Genomic DNA, 15,960 nt, shown 5'->3' with positions numbered 1-15,960 from the left:
TGTTTTACCTCCCTCCTGGAAAAGCCACAACAGCCCTTTTTACAAAGACTGTGATACCTACTCAATAAATAACATGCTGAATACTGATAATTTGTTTTAGCTTTTAAAAATCTTTTGTCTAAACTGGGAAAAAAAGGACTTGGCTATAGGTCCTGTCTTCATCAACCAAATTTGCCTTAGACTCACCCAGCTACAAAGCGTTTCTTTAGCTCCATGTGGATCTCTGAGCAAAACCATGGAAAGGAGAAGCAGCTGGCTGGTATTTCCTTAGATTGTTGAGCCCAGTTTGGAGTTTTTGATGCAATACCATCATACAGTTTCCTTGCAAGAGAAGATGAAGTCGTGTTGTGGAGGCTTGGGTAAGGCTGTTTCCTCCCTCTGGGGTCTCTGGCCTTGCTCATGCCTCTGCCTCTGGGGGGTGCTCCTGCTGTCAGTCCCTTTGCAGCCCCTGGCCCACGACGTAGAGCTCGGGATGGGAAGCAGATCTGTTGGACTCTTTGCTTTCAGGAATGCCAGAGCTGTTCCAAGAGTCACCTGCTTTTCTAGGATTCTTCTCCAAGCTGCAGAAGGAAAGGTGCTTAAGAGGCTAATGAATCGTGACTTTGTAAAGCAGCACTGATTAGACCACGTTAACCCACAAAGCACAAAGACTGCATGACACTGTGTCAGTCATTCCCCACACCCTGTCACTCCCCACACTCTGTCACTCCCTTGTCTCCTCCTGAACATGCCCTCTTTGTGTGCACCATCCAGATTTTACTCTTGTCATGCCAAAGGCACTGTACTCTTCCCTCCCAGACCTCTCTTGGGAAGAAAACATTTTGTATGCTTAACAGGGGATCAGTGTGATACTGGGTTTCCCTGCAGACAGGGGCAGATTTGAGTGAAAAGTCTTGTTTCAGACTGCTGAAGGAAAGGAAAGGTCTTACCTCTGATGTGCATCTGCCTAGCCTGGTTACAGTGATTTCTGAGCAAGCCAGCATGACTGTGGGAGGGCAATTCTGCTATTATACATCTGCTTCTCTCACTCTGGTGACAGGAGCACTGAGACACAGAAAGTGCTCAAATGATGTTCTTGAGGTTGCTCTGGCACTCCCTAGGGGTGCAGGGACTTTATGTATCAAGAATGATCATAGCAGTGGATCTAGTCATGGGTATCTCACGCCCTGTGCCTTCTTGCTGCAGTGTGTGACGTGTGCCCTGTGTTGCTGCAGCTCATTAATGTGGTTTAAGCTCGACATGGGGAAATATTTCAGAGCTATCTGGGAATCATGACTGTATTGTAAGTGTATAAACTGCTAAACTGAATGAGCTTTCAACTACAGACAAGCTGTTATGTTCCTACTCTTAACTGCTAGGACTTTAATGATTTGAACTGCTAAATGAAGAGATTTGTGATACATGCCCAGTCATGAAGCTAATCCAGATGCAAATGTCCCCCAGTTGCAGAAGGGCTCATTTGGGCTACTTGCTTTGAGCCTGATTCAGTCAACCCAGTCCATTCTCAAGTTCTCATTGAACAATATGTTAAAGACAACAGCATTTTCTCTCTCTGCTCTACCACTTAGGAGAGGAGCAGTCTCAATGAAATACTATTTTGTTAAGGTGCACACACAGAAACCGTGTTACAGATTAACAGAATCTATGAGCAGAGCAATTGTACGTGTTGTGAGATGAGATGCCAATAATTTCCGATTGCTGTCAAATGACCAAGCTTAGAAACTTGCCAAGTTACCTCAGTCTATCCAACCACAGGCTGGTTAAATAGGAACCAGCTGAACTGACTTGAGAACTGAAGTTCTTGTCAGGTAAGATCTAAGATTAAAAGAAAAGCTCCAGCTCGAGCCCTAGATAGGGCTACTAATGTTTTAAGTCCTGATATTCCTTATATAACATGGGATGGGCAGAAGACATGCTTGTAAAAGAGTGGGTTTTGCCTTCTAGGAGAGCAATGAGTGTGCAGGAGATACACAAATCCATGCACGACGCTGACATTTAATGCCCATCAATGCAAGCTTGCAAAATAAGATGGACACTGCCTCTTTTTTTTGTGTGTTTCTGTTAAAAGGGGGTGTGTGGGAGAGGCAACTCAGCTGCCTCTTTTTGCTTGCACAAGCTCTGCCAGATTATCTTTGGCAACCTACTTCTTAGCAAACGGATGTTTTAATTTGGTATGGGAATATATATATATATATATATATATATATATATATATATATATATATATATATTATATCCCTGAGTTTGTGAGCCTGGGAGAAACTGGATAACTCACTGGTCTTCAGAATGTTTCTCCTATGAAAGATTGATAGTATCTCAGGGTTGACTCTGTGTCCTCTCTTCTACTAATGAAGCTGCTAATAACACAGAAAAATAACACAGGAAAACACCACACAGACCAAAAAAGGCATTGCTATATTTGGAAAGCAGAGGTAAAGCAAGGGGAGGAATGAAGGAAAGGAGACTGACAGCTGTGTGGTAATGGCTTGTGAATTTGAGACCAGATGCAAACATTGCTACAATGAGGAAATTTTGAGATTTTCCTCTGGATGAATTACAAAGCAAAGAAAGTCTTGGCTGTTTAGTAGACTTGGAGAAGAAGGATGGATCAAAGTGTGGTGCTTTGTCTATGAAAACACCTGCTAAAAGAGAAGGGCTCAGCATCTGCACAGGGTGATGTGGTGCTCACAGCTGTGGCAACCACCCCAGTCCTGAGCAGGAGGAGAGGACCTGAGTGATGTGAAGAGCTCTCAGAGCTTTTTCCCCATGTTCATTCATAAAATGGTCCTTCTCTGCCCATCAGCCCATTGGCTGTGATATTCATTTTAGGCCATTCAATGCAAGGTCCATAAAATTTACTCCAGGCAACTTATTTTGGGTATAAGAAAACATACAGTTGTGCATTGCATCTTAAATCAGTGTGTGTGGTAATTAATGGTCTAAATTTCCCTTTGCTTATGTTGATATAAATTTGGCATAATTGACTAGTGCTACTGTTGGTGTTCATTGGGATAAATGATAAGCTGAATTTGACGTAGGATGTATTTTGTTCTTCCAAGATACTTGTAGATCATAGCATTAGGATACATGACTTTTTTCATGAAAGGGATGGATTTTATTTACAGTGAGTTTTTTTATATTACTCACTATACTCTGACAGACTACGATAGAAAGATAATACACCCCATTGAAGTATAAATTAGCTAGCAATTTATAATAAATGAATAAAATGCATCCATAAAACTGCCTAGGCTTTTGTCTTGCAAGGTTTTAGATAAAAATTCTTTTGAAAACATCTATTTCTGCTGGCAGGCACCAGAGTAGACAAAGCTGACTTCACACAGTACATAGAAACAACAGAAAACCCAGCAACACTGCACAGGAATTTTAGGAAATATTCTGTCAGACTACAATGTAATATTAGAACTGGGAATGCAAAATGGTTTACATTTCCCAGTGTTTTTTACATGCTTAGTTCAACACATTCCTCTACTGCCAGCATGGGATACTCAGTTCTTATTCTGTCTTTGGGATGGGAATGCCTAGAAATCTGTCTTCAATGCCCATGACTGTCCCTGTGCTCACAGAGCCCTGAGTGCTTGTGCACCTACAAGTGCAATTTCATCCTGTTGGGGTTGATCTTGCAATCCCTATCCCTCCTCAAGGGAATGAGTCATGTGACTGCAGCTCTTCTGGGGCAAGAGCAAAAATACTGCTCATGTGTGGAAAGGTTACCAGAGAAGCTTAAAGCTTAATTGACTTACACATCCTAAGATGCTAAGAAACTGGAATATCAACACTGTACTTGCAGGCTGTTACACATCTTTGAGTATTCCCAAATACCCACTTCTATTTACTGTCTGGCTTTATGATATTTTTTTTCTTAGGTAATAGACAAAATTTAAAGCTGAGCCCATTTTTTTAATAAGAGGCCACCACTTTTTGCAAACATGGAACTGGGATGTGTTGATGTTTTGATTTCTTTTTCAGAGCAATGAATCTCCAGTAGCCATGGGATGCTTTTGAAAACTGGGCTTGAGCTGTGGACCCAGCAGACTTGACATCAGCACCTAGGTATGAAAGTGTGCACAAGAAGCTCAAAATTCCAGCCTATAATTTTGTCCACACAGATCCTTGCCTATATATTATCTGTCTCTCATTCTTGCCAGTTAAAACATTCTCCCACAGCTTTCAGATGAACAGTTTATACTGGATTAGAAGCTGATGATAGAACAACACCCCTCCTCTTGGCTCAAGCCTATTGTCTCATGAATATTTATGTTTATAACCTGAGGGCTACTTCAGAGCTTGTTAAGAATTGAATGTGGATGCCCTTAGCCCCCACTCAAATGAGGGGAGTTCTGTGCCATGAAACCAACACTGAATTTTCCCTGGGGCGCCTGTCACAGCTTATGTGTAAGGATAAAGCTTGAGGAAGCCATGGAAAGTTAACTCTTTCCTTCAATCAGACTGGTAGTCTACTGAAATCTGAGGCAAGAAAATAGAACAGATTATTTCAATTGGAGGGGACTGACAATGATCATACAGTGCTATCTTTGCCCAGCCATCTTTCCTGCACGTGAACAGGACACCTTTCCGAGAAACCTCTTAACAACTTTAAATTCCTATCAGAAGTTCAGAAAGCAAACACGGTGCTATAGGTCTGCTTTTCTGGCATGAAGTTCCTTACCTTGCTTGGTTAAGTGCAGGTTCACTGCCAGCTGTTAGAGGAGCTGGCAGATGAGGCTGGACCCCTGAGCGGCGGTCAGAGAAACTTCTCCTTATGAAGGGCTGAGGATTGCTGGTGCTCAGGGACAGCCTCCTGGTCCGGTCACCGGGCTGCCGGAACAGCAGACTGCTCTTCTGGGAATGTGCTGCAGCTTCAGGCTGTCTGGTCACCTCGGCAGTGCACTTGCTGGGTACCACTGGAGGTCTGGCTTCAAATAAGGAAGAGGTGGCCGGGCAAAATATGGAACGGATATTGCTGCCCCTCTTGGAGGAGGAGAGCTGGTGCTCGTCCCCAGCATCCAGCCCAGCTCTTGGCCCCTTGTAGGAGCGAGATGGGGAGGCTGGTGGGGAGGGGGTGGTGGGGAATGGAGTGGGGGAGCCTGCCAGCCGCTGTGCTGTTGGTGAGCTTTGCTTGTGCCCCACAGGAGGGCTGAGGGGTTTTCGCTGTGGTGGTGGAGAAGGCAGCTTCTTCTGCAAAGGTGGGCTGGGCACCCTGGGGCTGGAGGGCGGACTGGGTTTCCTCTGCATGGTGGGTGAGCTCGGTTGCATATTGCTGAAAGCCTGCAGAGAATGTCTGTGATGCGGTGGGGGGCTGAAAAGCCGTTTCTCAGTTGGTGAAGAAGGAGCAGTTCTCGTTGGGGAGACCCTCCTGGTGAACAGTGAGCCCTTCTCGTTGCTCCAGAGTGGATCGGGAAAGCCGTGCTTCTGGTGCAGCACTGAAGGCACAGGTGGGTTGGGCCCCTTGCTCTCTGAGCTGTTGCTGGGTGGGTTTGAAACCCCACTGGGATTCTGAAGAGGAATAATTTTATGGGTTTGCTTGTATAAATCTGCAGCCTCTTTCCTCTGGGTTTCCAGTATCTCCTCCTGGCTGGGGATGCGCACGTTGGTAGGGTTCAGCTCCAGAGAGTACCTGTGCAGTTTCTCATCCCCTGACCTGGGGGTATTTCTTAGACCTTTATTAGTCACCGCACTGGGGCCACTGATATTTTTGCTTGGCAATAAGTCGATGGACTGAAGGGAGGCTTTCATTTTGGGGGAAACTTGTGATCTCTTAGCAGCATGCAATTCTGGTTTGGTGGTCTTTTTGGCATCTTCTGAAGAGTTTCCTTCTATTCTTGCAGTTTCTTCAGGCTCGGATAAATTTTCAGAAGAAGCGTCCATTAACATTTCAGGTGGTGGTGGTGGCAGGTTCTCAGTGTCTTCATCAGTCTCTTCCTTTGTGTTCTTCTTGCTTAATTCTGCAGGTGGTGCAGGAAGGAAGGCATTTGGAAAGCTAGAAGAAACATCATTGGTGTTTGTGTCTTCTACTGGTGAAATACGATGCTTAAGATTTAAAGGTGCCAGGCCCCTCTGAAAGGGAGTGGTGGGTGGGATGACTGGAAGTCCAAATTTTCTGATGCACTTTATTGGTCCTAAGGATCTTAGAGGTTTGGCTTTTGCAAGATCATCAGTAGGACTGAAGGTTTCAATCAGCTTTTTGACAGACTGCCGGGGGGCACAGCTGTTGCCACTCAACATTTGTGCTGCAGAAGGCTCATTTTCTTTGCCTCCTGATGTCTCCTGGGTAGGCACAGTAGCTCTTTCAGGCTTCCTGACTCTCTTTTCATTCAGCAGAAGGACAGGATTTTGATGAGATGTGAACAAAGGGACTTTATCCTGGTTAGGCAGGATGCTGAAATTTTTTGAGAGGCCTGCCTTCAGCTTGCGGGAGGACCTAGATGTAATTTGATCATCCTGCAAATAAGGTGCTGTTCTTGATTTCCAAAGCTCCAGGTTGTTAGCCATATCCTTTCCATACAACATTTCCAGCCGTTTGCTGAGCTCTTTTTGAGTCCTCTGAAGCTCTAGCAGAGTCGGGTCCTCTGCCTGGCTTCTGAGGGACTCCTCTGACCTGGACCGTCGTTGTTTCCCAAACCTTCTCTGTCTGCCTGTTGCTGTACTGGGCCTCTTTGCTAGGACTGCTCTTCCACTCTCATCCTCTATCCATTCTTTACGCCTGGATTTAGCTGGGACAAACTTGATTTTTTCACTGATGGCATCTTTCATCTTCAAAATAATTTCTTCTGTATCTGCATTCTCTGTCCTTTTGATGGACTGCCTTTGAATGTTATCAGTGAGTGCAGGTGAAGACAGGGACCTCGGCAGAGCATCCTTCCCCATTTCTGATAAACTTGTGCTGTCATCATCCTCCCCTAGCATGCTCTCTTCTTCATCATCGTCATCATCCTCATCCTCATCCGAAGGAAAATCTGTTGATTCACAGATTTTGAAATGTTTACCTTCCTGAGTAGAATCAGACTGCAAGGAATTGTAGGAACGGCTTTTGCTCAAGCTTGCATATTGGGACATAATAGAAGTGCCTTCTGCTACTCCACCCTGACAAGAAGTTGCTTCCCTACTTTGTACAGATGAATGAAATATGTCTTTAAAATGCCTTCCATGAGCACAGCCACGGGATGCAGCCGTGCCCATGCTCACACGCTCCGCGGTTCCGACGTGCTTTCGGGATGGATGTCCGTGTGCACAGGAGTCACCTGGCTGTGCTCCATGCTGGCTGAGAGCACTGAACTCTTTGAGGGATTCGTTGTCCACACCAATGCCACTGTCTTCAGAACAGAGAGTCCTGTCATCACCGTGGGACTGAGAGGGTCCCATGGTTGAGGCTTCGAGCAGCTTTACCATCCGGAGCAGGTGCTCATCAAAGCTTTGCTTTGCTTTCAGTTTGCCTTCCAAGTTGCTTGCAGCAGACTGCAGGTAGCTGCATGTCTCCTGCAGGGCATTGGACGTGAGGGAGGCCAGCATCCCACTCACCAACTGCATTTTGTTCACCGTGTACTGCAGTAGCTGCTGCAGAAGATCAGGATGCTCCTTCAAATCGTCCTTTTCTGCTGGCCATGCTAGATTCCCACCTACATCTTTGAGAAGATTTTCCCCATCATTGGCAATTTCTTCCAAGAGCTGGTTGATTTCATCAAAGCGAAGTACAAGGAAGCTGATCATCTGCTGCAGGAAGAGCTGAGTTTGGGTGGCCTGGCTGGCCATGTGCAGAATAGTTTCATACTTGGAGAGGTTGGGGTGTAAGTAGGCATACGCACTCTGGTGAGCCTTGACGAGCACTTCTGGGAAGTCTACCTTCTTCTCTGTCTCACACGGCGCCAGAATGGACTTTTCTTTACTTTTGTTGGGTTGACCTTGCTTTGCTAGCTTATGGGTTTTTTTCTTCTTTCCTTTCTTTGGGATTTGCTTTGGGGTGTTTTCATTCTTGTCATCCCAGACAAAAGCTGATGCTTCTGATTCACAGGAGGTTTGCTTTCTGATCTCTATGGACTCAGTGATGTGCTTTTGAGACTCAATCAGTTCAGACATAACAACTTCAGCATCTGTGGCTGTCCTCTCAATTTTCTTGTCTTCCCTGGAAATCTGGGAATCTGAATGAGTTTTGGAAGATAACTGCACATTATCATTTTTGTCCAGCTCTGACAGTCTATCCTCCTCCTCTTCTTCCAGGTAGTCCTTCCTCTGAATCCCATATTCATCAATATTGTAGCAAGATGAACCTTTAACCAGCAGAGGGATTCCTTTATCTCGTGAATCAATAGGCAAAACACTTTTGGGTTTATTCAAAGCCTTAAGACCATTTCTTCCAGCAGTACTGTCAGTCTCACTGCGAGAAGGTGTGCAGCCCATATTTTCTTAGTCTTTATTTTTGATCAAAAATCCGGAAGAACTAGGGAAAACACACATAAAAATCAAACTCACTGTGTCATCCTGAGCTGCAGACTGGCCTGTGTCTCAGGAGTTTTCCATCATGGTCCCAGTTTCGTTGTCAGTTTCCTTTGTTGTTCGCCTTAAACTCCCATGTGCTTATTGCATAGGGTCTGCTCTTGAAATTGTGCCTTGTTCCATTGTACGTTCCCACTTGGGTTTTCTTCTTTGATTCAAAAAAGGAGTTGCAAGTGAGAGCTTGGCTGGATTTAGAGCTAATGGATTATGAGCACTTGCGTACCTCACTTCTGCCCTGACAGATGTCCTCTGCAAATAAGATTTTAAGCTCATTAGGGTAAGCAGGCTCTAGCCAGTCAGCACCAGTGTTGTATTTATAAAGGCAGATTTTTTTTTGGGTGGGCGGAGGGGGGGCAGAAGGACTTGGTACCTGTCCCAGCTTTTTTCGCTTGCTGCAAAACCATAACATACAATTGAATGCAGAGATCCAAAGGAAGAGGCTGTGTTTTGAAGCCTTTTTGAAGGGAAACTATTTGAACATGGCATGTAAGCATTATTAGATGCTCCTTAACTAAGAGAAGGGTGACCTTGACCACGGATGTACCTGTTGGAGAGTAAAGACAGGAAATCAAATGGGTCAGAAATGCCTGTTAAGACTTCTGCATTGAGAGTCTTCAAAATTTTCCCCTACTTGCAAGTGACAAGCTGTTTGCTTTTTCCTCCTAAGACTCCCAAACAAGATTTTGCAGTTTTTTCCTTCCTCTCAGATATCATTCTTGAAAATTATTTTTTTCCCTCTAGATAGTTTCCCATTCTGAAAATCCTAACTGTACAACAACAGTATTTGAATTAAGTAATTCAGTAAAATAAGTTTTGCATATCTTGTTAAGACAGCATCTGAACCTAGTGGATCCAAACTGTTTATTTTCAAATTAAAATTAAAAATTGAATGAAAATTCTTTTTCTTCCTTGGTCTGAGTGTCTTGGGATAAAATCTGAACTCACAAAAGTGACTTGCTTACTTTTATTTCTTTTTCATTTGCCAGGGCTTAGGTCTCTTAAATGCAAGGCTTTATGAGCTAAAACTCTAAGAAAGAAAAAAACCTAAGAAATTAAAAAAATATAGACCCATATCTGAAAAAGGGAAGGGAAGGGAAGGGGAGGGAAGGGAAGGGAAGGGAAGGGAAGGGAAGGGAAGGGAAGGGAAGGGAAGGGAAGGGAAGGGAAGGGAAGGGAAGGGAAGGGAAGGGAAGGGAAGGGAAGGGAAGGGAAGGGAAGGGAAGGGAAGGGAAGGGAAATAAAAACCTGTTGTTTGAATCACTTCTAAGGTCAGGATGGTATAATACTACTCTGAAAGAGAAACTAGGGAAGCCAAAGTAGGAAATGGATGAGGCAGAATATACTTTTTTTTACTTTTCCAAATATATATTTGTGAAGGGGGGCATGTGGAAGCAACCACTCCCAACCTTCCTCTTCACTACTCAGACTGGTCAAAATGGATTTGCTTTTTAATTTCCAGACACAGCTTTTGTACTGAAGGTGGCCCTTCCTTGGTGTTGCAGGGGTTACAGACAACAGTGGCCAACTCAAACGCTGACTAGACGTCTACAGCTTCTCTCTAGCAATTTCCACCTGCATGGTCATGTGTATCTTGCCCAGTTCTGACAAATCTTTACATGCTGCCCAGCCTATGACACATTCTGACTTTAAGTAACTGCTCACATGATTGATTCCTCGGGGCTGGACTGCAATCTGTGAGGGAAGTTGTTATTCTCTGTAGCCCTATTGTTCAAATCTTTTTATCTTTTCAGCAGAGGCAGCAAAATCACCTTGTTTTACAGGCAAGAAGGCACTACAGTGATTCCCAGGAAGATTTTTAAAACTCTATGTGCTTTTTCCAGAGTAATTTTTCAGGAACACATACATTGCACTGAATGTACATGATGACATAATCATTTCCCACAAGGCTTCTCTGGGAAGCATCAGGCAATAACGTCCTGACTCTTCTTCTGGCCTGTCATTCAACTCAGGCTCTGGCTGCTTCTGTGTCTCACCACAATGTGTTTTCTACAAAACCATCGCAACACTTTCTGTATTCCCTTTCAGGCATGTATCTAATGTGTTCAAAGTGGGGAAGTGGAGCAGACTTAGGCAGCTGCTTCATCCTGGTGATGCTAATGGTCAGGGTGCTGTAGCCCTCCAGAGTTAGCCTAGGAAAACTCAGGAGGACAAGAAAATAGCCTTGATGTCCCTCTGCTGCTCCCAGTGTGACTGGAGAGGCATCTCTATATAGCTCCTTAATATTTGTGCTATGAAATATCTGGTGTCTTTTTTTCATGAAGCAGCTCCAGCAGCTCCATTGCTCACACTGGGAATTCTGACAATTAACTCTTTGTGTGCTGGTGGTAGTATTCAGCAGGTTCTTTTTCTTCCCTTTGCCTTTGAACAGTCATGTTAATTTTCTTTGGATTTTTGTTCTACTTATTTTCATACCATGCATTAACATCTTACAGGAAATAAATGTATGGTCAAAAACTGCAAAATTGCAAAATCCTGGTTTGTGATTATGAATTATGCAGTCTTTTATTATTTTAAATACTAATAATAAGCCAATACACATTTTATTATTTGTTTATTACTAAATCAAGATCCAGGCTCATAGAAAATGTGTTTTAACAAGGAATCTGTTTTATCCTGGCTTTCATTGCTGTCTGCATGTATATGCAATATGACTATTTAACGTTGCACCAGATTTATTAGGTTCTGTGAGATCGTTGCTATGCCTGTTTCCAAACACTTATGTAGCTGCATTTTTCTTATCAATACTCTTATTACCAACTAGGCATATATTTCTTTATACTTCTGAGGCACAATGCTTTACCTCACAAAAATTATAAGGAAAATACTTTATCTCATGATCATACAAAAAAGAGAGGATCAAACAGGTAATGCACATAAATGATTATGCCAAGTCTTAGAAATCTAAGGTTTGTATTTGTGGAAAAGAGGTCACTGAGGAATTACAGAGAACTTGAGTGAAAACAACAAATTTAAAGCGCTATTTTACTCTCAAAGAAATGCCCTTTTTCTTCTTTTGTGTGAACAAATTGAATATAACCAGGGAGCTGTTCATATTGTTGGCCTAGATAGCACTAAGTAAATAAGAAATAGTCTCTTGCTATTTCAGCTTCTCCTGCACAGCTGACACTCGTTTGGGATATAGAGTGGGTTCTCTCCTTTCTGTAATCACTTGCAGAGATACATAGGAAGCTTCATTTTGTTTCCCCGGTGGAAACCTGTTGACAGTGGCAAAGAATAGGAGTACTATGGTTTGAAGAACATGTAGTTGCAAATAATTGAATAGAACCAGTGAGTCTATACAGAGCTTTTACTAGTGGTGATGGTACAAGTGAAAGACAAAATTCATCTTGATTCTGGGCCAGTGATAAACGTCTCAGAATTGGATGTATTTTTTTTTTTTTTAATTCTAACTTCTAAGTAAAGTGTGGTTCTATCTGATTGCATGAGGCAATAAATGTGACACCAATGCTTACAAAAACCTGTTTTGCAAAAACATCTGGATTTTTTAAACAATTAAAAAAAAGTTCTTGAAAACAGCTAGGAAACCGGCTTCCCTCTCCAGCAAAAAATACTTTATAAAGGAATTAATGAAGGAAGAAATATGAGTAGAAAACTAAAGAGAATAATTTTGGGGAGTTTGCCTGCACAGGGCTGTTGCTATATTCAGGTGACCCAAAGGGGTCAAGAAAAATTGCGTGAGTAGTGTCAGCAGTAGTTTTGTGAGATATATTTACATTTGTCTGTTATTTTTGGAAAGTGTGTTCTAGTCAGTTAGTCAGAGTTTCTCTTTGCTAGGCATTCCATCAATATTTTAGGTGCTTGCTATCTGCCCCAACCAATGCATTCACTGCTGGTTTCAGTGGGTAAGACAATGACAGCCAAAAGATGAGAGTTAGGACAAAGAACCATGTGAAATAGCATGAAGTTTTAAGCATAGATTTCCAGAGTTATGCAAATCTAGAAAATTAAAAGGAGAGGGTTCCACTGGCCTTGGCAACAGTTACATTAGTTCTCATGAGTGAAAGAAGGTTTGTGGTTGTGGAGCAATTTCAAGGCAAGTGAGTTCCTTTCAGGTGAGGGACTGGCAATTTAACTGGTTGGCAAGGGCTGCAGCACTTCCTAATGGAAGGTGGTAGTATTTATTTTGAATCTAGAAGTGAGGTCCAGGAATTTGTGTTCCTGAAAAATATCCCAAGATGCTACAGAAAAGAGTGCAGCTATTTAGCCTTATGCCTTTTCCAGTTCCCAGTGGGTTTCCTTACCTAGAGCATCTCAGGCTTTCCCTGAAAACTGAGGTAAACACAGGATTCCTCCTAGCTTTCTCTCAGAGAGTCTCTCTAGCCATAGTGTGTGTGCACAATCACTGTCAGAACCTCCCTGCTGCCCTAAGCCTTGCTCCAGAGTGGCTCTGCTTGAAGCTGCAATGCCTTCCTGAGCCATTTCAATGATTGTTTTCCTCCAATATGTAAATCTCTGGAGATGAACTGGTTAACAATGCTCTATTGCTGCCTGAAGAAGAGACAAAAAAATGAAATAATATTTCAGTTGAAACAGGCTTATTGCTCACAAGCATTAATATCTTACAGGAAATAAATGTATGGTCAAAAACTGCAAAATCCTGGTCTATGATTATGAATTATGCAGTCTTTTATTATTTTAAATACTAATAGTAAACCAATACACATTTTATTATTTATTTATTACTAAATCAACATCCACGTCTTCCTCCCGAGATGGTCAGAGCTGGTGCAGCCCATTGTTTTGAGTTCTCCAGGTGTTCAGCAGACTTACTGCCCATGGCAGCACCAAGTGAGTCAGACAGGATAGGCTGAACAGGCTTTTTATCTTCATTCATATCCTGGCTTGTAGGAGTGGCTGAAAAAGACAATGTGCTAAGGTACATAAAGTGGTTTAAATATATATTCTTTTAAAATTTCCATTTTAGGGCCCAGAGGTGGAAGTCCAGACAGGCAGGGGTTTTGTCAGGCAATGACATCCAGCCTCCTCTGCAGCTGCAGCACTCAGGACTCACTTTGAGCTGAGATGTTTGGGGTTCTGCCATTGCTGGCCTGATCAGAAGGATCTTCTAGAACCTGCAACGCTTTGTTAGGTACTTGCTTTCATTTTCTAGCATAAAAAATAATCACACACAGTTTTGTCCTCATATTCAACACCACCTTTGAATTCACACCCCATTTTCTGTGGTTTATGGCAGATGGCAACTATATCCTCTTCTCAGCTTTCATTTTGCTGCATCAAACAAGCTGTGCTCTGGTAACCTCCTAAAACAGACTGCTCTTTTCCTTGGCTGTGCTGACAAACCCTCTCTAGGCATGCTGGATTAGCTGCTGCTCACTGAAGAAGGGTGCTCACAGCAATATGTGATTCCTCAAGGAGATGGCCAGGCCTGCTGGCACAAACATTTCACTTCCCTGCCACAACTCTCCAGTTACACATTCCAAGATAAGTGTTGGATTTTTGTGCCGTTGCTTCATATTGGTAGTGATGCCCCTTGTGTAGCTGCCTCGGGTCCTTCGGTTCCTCAGTTACTTCCATACAATGCTCCCACACCTCAGTATTTTATCAGTTCATTCCTTTCTAACAGCAATTCTTTCCTTTTTGCTTTTTCATCTCATCAGTTTGCTGGGTTTTTTTTCCTCCCAAAAGAACATTAAAGGAAAACATGAAACAAAGATTAGTTCCAAGGATAACATCCCAGGATGTCATCAGTAGCCTCCCTCAGCTCAGTACTTTGCATTTAACACTGTTTCCCCCTGGGCCTATGCTTTACCTTTCCTGAAGTTCTCCCTAAATTCCAGTTTTCTCCAGGAGAACTGCTAATAATTTCCATTCCAGGCTCTTCACTGAAGTCTGTTATTCAGTGTCAGCAATAAAACATTTTCTTTGCCCAGAGCACTGAGCATCTCAAAAAAGGCAAACATTGACTGCCAGTACAAAGCTCACATTTGATCTTGCTTACATGCTTGTCTTTATAAAAAGAGTTTGAACCTAAGTAGCCTTGAGGTGAAAGTAGAAGGCCCGCATTTTCCTGGGACATTTTCTCTTGTCTTTTCCAAGGTATGGAACATTCTAAGAAGTGGAAGAATTTCCTAGATTTTTTGTAGCCATCTGATATCACGTTTACTCTCACAACTGTAATTCAGTGCTCTCCTTCTTTCAGTTTTGGAGTTTCTGGGAGCTGAAAAAATTTGCAACTCTTGACCTTTCCAGCACTTCACTTGAGGAAATTTCCACTTGCCACTCCTATTACTTGTCCTGCCCCCACCCCTTTTAACATCATCACTGGAAAAACAACACCAAAAACCTGATTGTAAACATCAGTTATGTTTATTTAACAGTGACCCACGCAGAGCACAAAAACATAGCAGGACTTGGCTGAGGTTTTATCCAGGTCCAATGGATATGCAGCCTGGGCTCAAACACGAAGGTGGGTTTACCACCGTAGGCGTTTCCCGGAGAGTACCAATCTTTTGGGATTTAGATCCTCATTAGATTTTACAGCATGGGAGGAGCACCCTTTTAAAATCCTCCTTGGGAGTTCCTTCCCCTGGCTACTGAGACAGCCGGGGAGTCCCGACGCCTGCGCCAAGGGCTGAAACGTGCCGCGTGGCCTCCAGCCCGTTCCTGCCCGGTTCCAGCCGCCGGTCCCATGCCCACATCGCTCCCGCCGGTGCGCGCGTTCCCGCCGCGCGTTCCCGCTCCCGCCCGGCCGCCGCGGAGGGCGTGATCTGCCGGGCGGGGCGGGGCGCGCTGGCCGCCCATTGGCCGGAAGGATAGAAGGGGCGTGGTTTGGTGGCGATGGGCGGGGCCTGGGCCTCGCTGTGTTGCGGGCGGGCCAGGGCGGCGCGCGCTGCGCTCGGCCGGGAGCAGGTAGGGCTGGGGCGGGGCTGGCGCTTCCCGACGCTCTCCCGGTACTCTCTGGGTGCTTTCCCGGCGCTTTCCGAGCGCTCTCCCGGCGCCTCCCATCCTCCCTCGGCGCGTAGTGGGGGGCGGGGTGGCGGTACAGGGGCCGCCGCAGCGGGCGGGCCGTGGCCGGCCTGGTCCCCCCGCCCGGCTGCGGCACACGGGCCGGGGGCGGGCGCGGCCCGGGGCGGTGTCACCGCGTGTCCCCGCGGCGTCCGGAGCCCCCCGGCTCCGGGGGGTGCGCTCTGGTAGCGCCCCGGGAGAGCGGGGCTTGCCCGGGTGCTGGGAGGTGGCCCGGGCAGCTGTGAGGGAGCAGAGCCAGCCCGGAGGGTGCGGGAGCTGAGCTCCCCGGCACTGCCCGCGTGTCCAAGCGCCCGTCCGGCGGAGGTCACAAGTGTGCGGGTCTGGAGCATCTTTCTTATGAGGAGAGACTGCGGGAGCTGGGCCTGTGCAGTCCGGAGAAGAGAAGACAGATGGGATCTCATTAGTGCATATAAATATCTC

The 15,960-nt window shown here is 44.7% G+C and overlaps 2 protein-coding genes across 4 annotated transcripts in view; one reads left to right on the top strand and one right to left on the bottom strand.

The window, feature by feature from the left end:
• Positions 1-430: 430 nt before the first annotated feature.
• Positions 431-8,415, bottom strand: PCARE (photoreceptor cilium actin regulator). The gene is made up of 2 exons (XM_053972925.1): positions 4,691-8,415; positions 431-560 (listed from the first exon to the last, which is right to left on the bottom strand). Exons 1-2 carry the CDS (start codon positions 8,413-8,415, stop codon positions 431-433), a joined length of 3,855 nt encoding a protein of 1,284 aa, XP_053828900.1.
• A 6,941-nt stretch (positions 8,416-15,356) lies between these two features.
• CLIP4 (CAP-Gly domain containing linker protein family member 4) overlaps positions 15,357-15,960 on the top strand; it is a 32,064-nt gene continuing 31,460 nt past the window's right edge. For all 3 annotated transcript variants that reach the window (XR_008436198.1, XM_053972927.1, XM_053972926.1), the window contains exon 1: positions 15,357-15,423. The gene's annotated coding sequence lies outside the window, so the exon portion shown is untranslated. The remainder of the gene's footprint in view (positions 15,424-15,960) is intronic.

Source organism: Vidua macroura, chromosome 3 (genome assembly GCF_024509145.1).
Source record: "Vidua macroura isolate BioBank_ID:100142 chromosome 3, ASM2450914v1, whole genome shotgun sequence".
Classification (NCBI taxonomy): domain Eukaryota; kingdom Metazoa; phylum Chordata; class Aves; order Passeriformes; family Viduidae; genus Vidua; species Vidua macroura.
The sequence above is the reverse complement of the archived record's forward strand: the minus strand, read 5'-3'. Positions and strand labels throughout refer to the sequence as shown.